General features: G+C 29.6%; 1 protein-coding gene and 1 long non-coding RNA gene across 2 annotated transcripts; one reads left to right on the top strand and one right to left on the bottom strand.

Annotated features, from left to right (window-relative positions):
• Nucleotides 1-238: 238 nt before the first annotated feature.
• LOC111385386 lies at nucleotides 239-2,275 on the top strand. The gene is made up of 3 exons (XM_023009770.1): nucleotides 239-690; nucleotides 871-921; nucleotides 1,827-2,275. The coding sequence occupies exons 1-3, from the start codon at nucleotides 544-546 to the stop codon at nucleotides 1,938-1,940; spliced, it is 312 nt and encodes a 103-aa protein (XP_022865538.1). The 5' UTR covers nucleotides 239-543; the 3' UTR covers nucleotides 1,941-2,275.
• Nucleotides 2,276-8,401: 6,126 nt separating this feature from the next.
• Nucleotides 8,402-11,470, bottom strand: LOC111385385. Its single transcript, XR_002701059.1, has 2 exons — nucleotides 10,104-11,470; nucleotides 8,402-8,918 (listed from the first exon to the last, which is right to left on the bottom strand). It is a non-coding gene; the product is annotated as an uncharacterized LOC111385385 (long non-coding RNA).

Here is an 11,470-nt window from a genome sequence, read left to right as displayed (position 1 = left end):
AATATGATTGTAATCCATAAATTATGCCTTATATGATTATTGATTTGTGTGATTTGTAGATATGATCATAAATTGTATGTTATTGTAATCGTAGCCTGTTTAATTAACTTAGAGGGAATTGCATCCCATGGTATTTTTTGAAATGACATTTTAAAAATGTCACCTATTAAAAATCTTTGCAAAATGTAACTTCCGATCTTTTTTGTTCTTGAAAAAATTTAAATACCTTGCATGTCCTTAAATAAATATGGTAAATGTGATTTGACAAGATGAAAATGTTGTACCAAAAAGTGGACAAATATCACAACCAATTAAAAACAAAACATGTGAAAAGAGCCCAGATACCATCTCTCTCTCATTTAATACGAACCTAACCCTAAGCTCCTGCTTGGCCCCCGTTGCTTGGATTTATAGTGGGGAAATAATTTTTTTTGAAAAATTGATAGTTGTAAAAGAATGAAAAAATTTCAATTTGCGTGAAATATTATTTTATTGAATATTGTGTGATTGAAAATAGAAAAGAGAGATATTTAAATTAAATTGATGAGTTCTAATGGAAGCCAAATGGGAGCTAAATGCACTCCCCTCTTTCTTACTCGAACTTTGCGCCGTCCGCCAATTGACGACAAAACAATTTTCGATGAAGCCCTTCAGTCATCATTGAAACTCGTCGTTCCATTTTTCACTCCATTAATGAAATTTTCTTTTGTTTGTTTTTCGATTTCGTGAGTGTGAAGTGGATTTATTTTGTCAAACTTGCGGTCATCGCCGGAGCCCGTCTTTCCATTTTCACTCCATTAATGAAATTTTCTATTGTTTACTTTTCAATTTCGTGAGTGTGAAATGTAAAATACTTGGATTTTGTTGTAGGTTTGTGTTGGGTTCCTATTAGTTTTGATGAATTCTTCCGAAGATCCGTGTGTAAGTTTCGTAATAAGCTTTTATTATTCTTGTATTTATATTAGTTTGCCTGCCAATGTTTGTACTCAAATATTCAAAAGTTTAGGTTGAATATGCAAATGGAATATTGCTGGAATTCATACATTTAGGCTATTAATTTGTTTTATGGAACTTCAAATGTTGATTAAACTTTAATGTCATGTACTTATTACACTATTTTACTCTCTTTCTTTACTTATACTTATGAATTTGATAAGGGTGTTCTATTCTTTCTGTATACTAATGTTTTTTATTTTGAAAATAATGAATACATTGGAGGCTTTCATACTACATTTCTTCAAGTGGGTTTGCTTCCTCGTATGTTTTTGAAAATTCAGTTGATTTTGTTCCATTCACGTTTGTGTCATTCGAATGGAGGGGTATGTCTCCTATGGATTGTAATGAATGAAGCTTGTCATTTCTCTTTGCATTTCAAATGTTGGAACTTGAGTTTATCATATTATCTGAGTACTTATACATACATGAACATTATACACCCTCTCCTCAATTTCATTGAGCACTTGTTTAAAGTTATTTCATCGCGTATAATTTGACACCACCATTTATAAGCGAATACATATTATATGCATGGGTGATGTCCCTCATTTTGCTAGAGCATGTTCTTTATTAATATATTTGCTTGATCATGCATTACACTTTTCACTACCTACAAATAATCGAAATATTACACTCTTTGTAAGTATACTCGTTGAAATGTAATTGCCACTCTATATAGTTATGGAACCATCTGTCGAAAAGAATTGTCACTAGAATTCTCGACAATTGAGTAACTTCTATCTACATTTGAAGTCATATGCCGAATTTGTTAAGCTAATCTTAAAGGTTTGTTTTGAATTAACATGTATGAATGTTACTGATTTTTGTAGATGAACTTTGCTTCGTCCATAGGAAGGGCTGACCTGGATATGCCATTGGTGACTGCCGTACCAAATGTGGTTGATGATGCCGTTGCAACGAAGAAGCTCTCGACACGCGTTTGAGTGCCTACAGCTTTGACGAAGACTCCTTTCTCTAGAGGGTGTAGGGAAAGAGTCAAGGAATAGTGAAGTTCTTGTATTACATACTTTCAAATACAATGACTTTTATTTATGTATGATGTGCTAGTGGGCAAAATAATTTTACAGGTTCTCTAAGTTATGGTCTTTGGAGATTTGAATGGTTGATGTGTATGACCCGTAAAGATTTTGGATGTGAATGGGCATGGAGGCCATTTTTGAATGCTGAAATGTTGTAAATGGGTCAGAATTTGGAGCTTATATGTTCAATTTTTGTAGTTTGTTAACGGTGTATCTATGCTAATATTGGTACATTGCTAGAGAATGTTATTGATGTATGAACCACATACATTAATTATTGTAATTTGTTCGATTCTTTTGGTGCTAATGTTCTGTATGTTAATAGATTGGATGATTTGGCAAAACTAATCTACGTTTTTGAACGAATTGATTCGATAATTTGGCAAAACTAATCTAATTTGGACTTTGAACTTCAATTCGATTTTAGTGCATGGATCATGAATACGAAACTTCTCTATCAATCATAACCCAAGTCCTACTATGGTGATATTAACTTGGACCTAAGAATAAAGTGGTTTTGTTCCCTCGCCACTTCCACTCGTCATTCACATACATGAAATTTCATTCGTGTGACATAATGAATATCAAATTATTGCTCGTACCTAAAAATTTCAAATAGTAATGATAAGAATTTAACATAATTTAAATATCGGAGTTTATTAGCATGCAACTGACACCTACAAATAAATTATACCAAACAGTAGCAAATACATAAAAAAATGACAGTTGAAATGTCGAGCTTGACATTTAAATTGTTGGATTTGACAGAATTTTTTGACATTTCAACTGTTGATTTTTACAGTATGCTATATCATTTGAGGGTTGTGAATGGAATGCATTTTTCATAGTATTAATTATGTTCATCAATGCTCAACTTTCAAATGAGAAAAACTTCACAAATCATTGAATAAATAGGGAATGTTCTACAACATTTTATGGGAACATTGTCTTCATTCAAAAACATGTGCAAATTCAAACCTAATGAATAAATAATAATATGAAAAAATTGAAAAATAATATGATTATGCAGTCTTTAACAATTGAAAAACAGTAAGTTAGAATATACAAAAATTAAACAATTTATAAACGTTAACATCTCAAAATGGAAGATATTCCATGATTACTTTCTTCTTGATATTGGAATGGAGGAGCTACAACCAAAGTTTAGAATTTTTTTATTTTTTTATTTTTTGAGAGAAAATCTCGTGTTCACTCAACCTAGGAATGAATGAATTTTTTGAACAATTCTATTACGCATTATAGAATACATATAACCCCTATTTGACCCCCTTTATCTGAAAATGAAAATGGGGGAATAGTATTTTTTAGAAAAATGAGTTGTTCAAAAAAAAGAAAAAGTTTTCGATTTACGTGTAATATTATTTTATGAAAAATTGTGTGATTGAAAAGAGGAGAGAGAAAAATGAAATATAATGTAATTTAATTTAATGAGGATCAAACAGGGGTATAATCATGGTTTTAGCTTATACTAGTCAAGTGATCACATCATTGCATTAAATACTATTAAATACATGCATTAATAAGTACTAAAATGCTTCCTAAAAAGGTATCTCCAAGGATGATTTGGACTTTTCACATCCAAAAAGTGATTTTTGTGCAATAATTGTAAAAGTGTCAAATTTTGGTTCATTTTCAAATTTTGCGACATCCATAAAAATATCCCAATAAATTATTGTTCAAAACATTTTATTAGAGGTCACAAATATAATCACCTGATTTTTTAAATTTTTCACGAAGTTATTAGTTTTGAAATAATATTTTGAAACATTTGTACTTGAGAATTTTTCCTTAATTATTAAAAGGAGAATTTTCATGGATGTCATCAAATTTGTAAATGCATCAAAAATTGTCAACATTAATATTGGTGTTTAAGAATGTCACTTTTGATGTGAATTGTCAAAAACACCATTGGAGATACCTTTTTGGTGCATTTAATACTCATTAATGTATGCTTTTAATTCTCATTAATGCCATGATTTGATGATTAGACTAATGTAAGAAAAACCACCGAATATTTTTATAATCCAATGGATAACGGAATTGTTATTGAAAGCATATCAATATAAGCACCGATGTTCGTACTCCAACTCCACCCTAACTTTCTTAACATCTTATCCATTCCAAAATAAAAAAGAAAGTATTATTGGATTAATCTCCCATTTTTTGAGAGATTAGCATTTACAAATTATTTAATTTTTTTATTATAACTTACTATTTTATTATTGGTAAATACAAAATGCTCATATTAATCCAACTTTGCTAGTTATTATTTATTCCTTCAGTTTGATTTTGCAATTCTTTTTGAATAAAGATATTGAAGTTAATAAAGCATTAGATAAGTTCTTTGTCAAGATTTTGTTATTTGGTAGTTGAGCAATGATGAACACACTTAATGATGTGAAAAATATACTCCAATGACACCACTTAGATACTAATCCTTACGTAGTAACCATAACGATCAACAATTGAATTGTCAAACAAAACCGTTGAGATTGACAGCTAAAATATTGAATTCAACATTTTGTAATTGTCAAGAAAGTTATTTAAACTATCATTTTGCTATTATTTGATATAATTTATTCGTAGGTGCAACTTGTACGTTAATTGTGATGAATGCTTATCATTTCTATCTTCAATTATCAAGTATGAATACTAATTTGAGATTCATCGTGTCGTACAATGGACATTTTGTCTGTGGAGATGATGAGTGGAAATTGTATTTTATATATTAAAATGATAGGGATGACAAAAAAAGACTCGTTCAACTTGATACCCATAGGCCCCTCTCGAATGGGGTGGGGATTACTTTCCTAACCGGGTAAATGGGATAGGGGCAGGGTTGGGGGTCATTGTCCCAAAGCATGTTCAGAAAATATAGTCCCTGCCCCTTTTCAAGTTAACTTCATATTTAAGTTTTTCAGCAAACAAAAATAAAAGATTTATCATCAATTTTAAAGAGAATATAAGTTGTTCTTAACAAATTTAAAAAATAATAATAATAATATTTACTAACTAAAGATATAAAAAAAATAAAAACTAAATGGGGGAACAAATGGGAGCAAGGGACCCGTCCCACCACACGCCGATCCCATCCCACTTTAATCGGGTATGTGGATGAGACAAGATGACAAAAATACCCAACATGATAGGGGTGGAAATGGCCTACCTGTCCCATACCCTCCCTATTGCGATTCTATACAATGATGACGTTCATCTATGTTATATTATTATTATTATCCTAATATTACCATTATAAGTTTTATTCGTGTACAAATACACTTCCACTTCTTCCAAAACATACAATTTCATTAACTATCAATCGTGACAAATAATCTTTGTAATTCTCGACAGTTCTTTGTTAAGTAGTAAACTAGATAAAATATCTGGGTATAATGACCTATCAAATACACAATATTACATTTATACATTATCATGTAATATTTGACAAATGTAGAAAAGTGAAATATATGCGATAACATAAGCATTTTTTACCAGATTCAAGCATTGTCAACATTCGATTTTTCGCTCCAACTAGCTTCTCCTCATCATCCGAGCTTATAATAAAACCTCAGGTGGTGGAACATTAGGAATCAACTCATTGTTGTTAGTCGAACACATCATCGGTTTCATGGTTTAGTGATTGAGATGATTGACTAGAAACGTCATCCAAGTTAGAAAAAGGAATTGTGAAACTATTCTCCTACCACTTGGTAACAAGACATCATCATCGTCCTATTTAATGACAAGGAAAACAATAGGAACGAACTAGGTATGTAAGGAGATTTATTGAGGTCCAACGAGACATTGCTTCCACCTGATAAATCCATGTAGTCGAAAATAACCTTTGAAGTGGAACAAATTTAGTTATTTGACCTCTATAAATCGTGAAAAAAAACTTATCATTGCTATCTCAAATTTTCATGTATGAATAATAATATGAGATTCATCATGTCACATGGGGGATAGTTTGTGCATGTGGATGATGAACGAAAGTGGTGAAAGAACAAAAACACTTCAATCGTAGTTTCAGATATAAATATCTGATCTTAGTAAGAATTGTCTTAAGATTGATGAAAAACTTCGTATTCATTATCAATGCACTAAAAAATTTGTAGTTGTTAGTCATTACTAGTTGTAATCAATTAATGTGTATAAATTATTAACATCATTCAAATTTATTCATTTGATTTTCATATAATGCAATTTTTCATCATTTCAAGTTAGCGATGGTCATTATATCACATAGGGCGATCGTTTAAATTTGAAAAAAAAAAAAAAAATTGGAAGTCCATATAATCTTTTGTACTTGGCTGAATATACCCAAACACGACCATGATTATAATACACAATTAATAACAATTACACAATCAAGCTACACAATCGATTAAACAACTATATTTTTGCAAATTACAAATTAACTACACAGATGCGAAAACAAGTTATACAATCACTACAACAAAATTGTGATTTCGTGTTAAGATTTTTCTTGATGTACAAAAAATTGTCGCAATAAGTGACTTAATACGACACATTTTTATAGTTTGTTGCGAAGACTGTGATGAAAAAAATAAGTACAAAAAAATATAAGGGGATATAAAAAGCTTTCGTGAAATGTAAGAAGTTGCAACAAATAATAAAGATTGTCGCTAAAAATATGAGGGAAGTAAGACGCCAAAATATTTTTGGTGGGAAATTAATGTTTTCCATCATCAAATTACAAAGATTACATACCTCAGCTTCATAAAATGCTAAGTTTCACTATTTTCAACCATTCAAAAAGTTAGGATAATGTTTTCAATTAATTCATGTATTTCCTCTTTTCCTGCCTCTCCTAATGTACGTAGTTCAATTAGAATCAAACAGTATTCGGATTCGCATCAAACGTCATTTCTCTATCACCATCACTTCTTCATTTTTAATTGGATCGGTAGCATTTGAGGGCACCTTCGAGGCAACTCCTTCACTAGAAGATGACGTTGAAGTACCTTTCTAGCACTCCTCCAATGACATTAGATTTTGTCCATTTATGCAAAAATGAGATGTTTATCGTCACGAAAATTTGATTTTTTAAATTTTTCACGAAGTTATTAGTTTTGAAATAATATTTTGAAACATTTGTACTTGAGAATTTTTCCTTAATTATTTAAAGGAGAATTTTCATGGATGTCATCAAATTTGTAAATGCATCAAAAATTGTCAACATTAATAGTGTTTAAGAATGTCACTTTTGATGTGAATTGTCAAAAACACCCTTGGAGAAAACTTTTTGATGCATTTAATACTCATTAATGTATGATTTTAATTCTCATTAAAGCCATGATTTGATGATTAGAAAAACCACCGAATTTTTTTATAATCCAATGGATAACGGAATTGTTATTGAAAAAAAAAACGACAATTCATATCAATATAAGCACCGATGTTCGTACTCCAACTCCACCCTAACTTTCTTAACATCTTATCCATTCCAAAATAAAAAAGAAGTATTATTGGATTAATCTCCAATTTTTTGAGAGATTAGCATTTACAAATTATTTAATTTTTTTATTATAACTTACTATTTTATTATTGTTAAATACAAAATGCTCATATTAATCCAACTTTGCTAGTTATTATTTATTCCTTCAGTTTGATTTTGCAATTCTTTTTGAATAAAGATATTGAAGTTAATAAAGCATTAGATAAGTTCTTTGTCAAGATTTTGTTATTTGGTAGTTGAGTATTGATGAACACACTTAATGATGTGAAAAATATACTCCAACGACACCACTTAGATGCTAATCCTTATTTGTAGTTGTTAGTCATTACTAGTTGTAATCAATTAATGTGTATAAATTATTAACATCATTCAAATTTATTCATTTGATTTTCATATAATGCAATTTTTCATCATTTCAAGTTAGCGATGGTCATTATATCACATAGGGCGATCGTTTAAATTTGAAAAAAAAAAAAAAAAATTGGAAGTCCATATAATCTTTTGTACTTGGCTGAATATACCCAAACACGACCATGATTATAATACACAATTAATAACAATTACACAATCAAGCTACACAATCGATTAAACAACTATATTTTTGCAAATTACAAATTAACTACACAGATGCGAAAACAAGTTATACAATCACTACAACAAAATTGTGATTTCGTGTTAAGATTTTTCTTGATGTACAAAAAATTGTCGCAATAAGTGACTTAATACGACACATTTTTATAGTTTGTTGCGAAGACTGTGATGAAAAAAATAAGTACAAAAAAATATAAGGGGATATAAAAAGCTTTCGTGAAATGTAAGAAGTTGCAACAAATAATAAAGATTGTCGCTAAAAATATGAGGGAAGTAAGACGCCAAAATATTTTTGGTGGGAAATAAATGTTTTCCATCATCAAATTACAAAGATTACATACCTCAGCTTCATAAAATGCTAAGTTTCACTATTTTCAACCATTCAAAAAGTTAGGATAATGTTTTCAATTAATTCATGTATTTCCTCTTTTCCTGCCTCTCCTAATGTACGTAGTTCAATTAGAATCAAACAGTATTCGGATTCGCATCAAACGTCATTTCTCTATCACCATCACTTCTTCATTTTTAATTGGATCGGTAGCATTTGAGGGCACCTTCGAGGCAACTCCTTCACTAGAAGATGACGTTGAAGTACCTTTCTAGCACTCCTCCAATGACATTAGATTTTGTCCATTTATGCAAAAATGAGATGTTTATCGTCACGAAAATTTGCTAGGACTCGAGACAAGAATATTGACAATTCATTTTTCGACCCACATCGAATTTATCAAGAATCATCTTGATGAAATTTAAATTTTTGCGAGGAGATATGTGCGTATATGGACATTCACCTTTTGCAAGAGCAAACATGATATTCATATGTAAAAATTAGTAAAATGAACAACTACCGAAGGCCACATGATGATGTGCAATACATTTACTTTGTAACCCACGTAGAAGAACAACTGAAATAGGTTTGACATTGTATCATAACTGCCAAGAATTCCAGAAAATAACTGTTAATAATGATAGTTTAGTTGATAGATGGGTTCCATAAGAACTACATGTGAACTCTCCATGTGCTAACATGAATAAGATGTTTGAATCCTCAGATTGAATCATATTGCATCAAATTTAAAAATATATCAACTCACAAATTCAGCCTACATTTATATTAAACTCAAAATTATTTTTTTTCACAAAGGTAATGTAAACCGACCATAAATCAATTCAACATATTACTGTCAATAAAAGATAAAAAAGATTCCGACATATGTATCTCAATTATTGTACTTGCAAACCGAAAAATGAAGTTTTTAAGAAAACGTAATCACGGAAGAAGCATAACTTTTTATTCATCAAAAATCAAACTAATGACCCGATAAAAAATTTAAAAATGTATAGATAAATGAACAAGTTTACAAATAAATGCAACTACGCTGATCCAGAGACTAATTTGATACAAACTCAAAACCATATTCATAACATAATAAAACAGGAATTTTGTTTAATGATAACATCCAAAACAATAACATATTTGGAAAGAAATCATTCGTAAAACTTCAAAATCAAGTAAAATTGTCAAAGCCATACATCCAAAATAAACAAAAGCGTACTAATTTTTCTTATAATTCTTGCTGTGAAGTCAAGCCTAAATGTAATCCAATAAATAAGAATGCACTATATTTTTCACCCATTTTTGCTTTTTCATTAGCAAAGCACATATGCTATTAAATATTAAATAATCCTAGTTTCAAATTTAAATAAATAGATCTAGTTCAAAGAATAGGAATAGGAATACCAAATAAAAAAGGAGAAAAATACGGGGACAAATCTAGGTTTATCATAAACAAAAAATCAAACAAACTAAAATTTTTTACCCAACATTACATGGGAAATGATTAAAAATCTCAATTATTTTTAGGAACTTGAATATGGTCACTTATTAAATTAAATATGAATTTTTCCCTCAACTTCAAATCGCAATCAACCATAACAAAAATAAAGCACAAATTATTGAAAATATTTAAATCTACCTTTTGCAAGAGCAAACATGATATTCATATGTAAAAATTAGTAAAATGAACAACTACCGAAGGCCACATGATGATGTGCAATACATTTACTTTGTAACCCACGTAGAAGAACAACTGAAATAGGTTTGACATTGTATCATAACTGTCAAGAAACTATAACCAATTGTCAAGAATTCCAGAAAATAACTGTTAATAATGATAGTTTAGTTGATAGATGGGTTCCATAAGAACTACATGTGAACTCTCCATGTGCTAACATGAATAAGATGTTTGAATCCTCAGATTGAATCATATTGCATCAAATTTAAAAATATATCAACTCACAAATTCAGCCTACATTTATATTAAACTCAAAATTATTTTTTTTCACAAAGGTAATGTAAACCGACCATAAATCAATTCAACATATTACTGTCAATAAAAGATAAAAAAGATTCCGACATATGTATCTCAATTATTGTACTTGCAAACCGAAAAATGAAGTTTTTAAGAAAACGTAATCACGGAAGAAGCATAACTTTTTATTCATCAAAAATCAAACTAATGACCCGATAAAAAATTTAAAAATGTATAGATAAATGAACAAGTTTACAAATAAATGCAACTACGCTGATCCAGAGACTAATTTGATACAAACTCAAAACCATATTCATAACATAATAAAACAGGAATTTTGTTTAATGATAACATCCAAAACAATAACATATTTGGAAAGAAATCATTCGTAAAACTTCAAAATCAAGTAAAATTGTCAAAGCCATACATCCAAACTAAACAAAAGCGTACTAATTTTTCTTATATTCTTGCTTTGAAGTCAAGCCTAAATGTACTCCAATAAATAAGAATGCACTATATTTTTCACCCATTTTTGCTTTTCATTAGCAAAGCACAGATGCTATTAAATATTAAATAATCCCAGTTTCAAATTTAAATAAATAGATCTAGTTCAAAGAATACGAATACCAAATAAAAAAGAAGAAAAATACGGGGACAAATCTAGGTTTATCATAAACAAAAAATCAAACAAACTAAATTTTTTTACCCAACATTACATGGGAAATGATTAAAAATCTCATTTTTTTTTTAGGAACTTGAATATGGTCACTTATTAAATTAAATATGAATTTTTCCCTCAACTTCAAATCGCAATCAACCATAACAAAAATAAAGCACAAATTATTGAAAATATTTAAATCCAAAAGAAAATGAAATTGATATTTACCTCGATTAGAAGTTGGAGCCAAATATGAACCATCGAAGATTGAACTTGAAATGTACTCCGACTGGATGTGGGTTATCAATCGTGAGATGGTAAAGTGTTTACTGTGGAGTGAAAAGTCTTCAAATTCGAATAGATGGGTGCATTT

This window comes from Olea europaea, unplaced genomic scaffold (assembly GCF_002742605.1).
Source record: "Olea europaea var. sylvestris unplaced genomic scaffold, O_europaea_v1 scaffold3144, whole genome shotgun sequence".
Taxonomy (NCBI): Eukaryota; Viridiplantae; Streptophyta; class Magnoliopsida; order Lamiales; family Oleaceae; genus Olea; species Olea europaea.
This window is presented reverse-complemented; position numbering and strand designations above follow the sequence as displayed.

Coding starts and splice junctions, on each gene's coding strand:
- LOC111385386 (XM_023009770.1), top strand. CDS start 544: ATGAGTTCTAATGGAAGCCAAATGGGAGCTAAATGCACTCCCCTCTTT. Junction 691..870: donor TCGTTCCATTTTTCACTCCA/TTAATGAAATTT, acceptor ATTTTGTTGTAG/GTTTGTGTTGGGTTCCTATT. Junction 922..1,826: donor ATTCTTCCGAAGATCCGTGT/GTAAGTTTCGTA, acceptor TGATTTTTGTAG/ATGAACTTTGCTTCGTCCAT.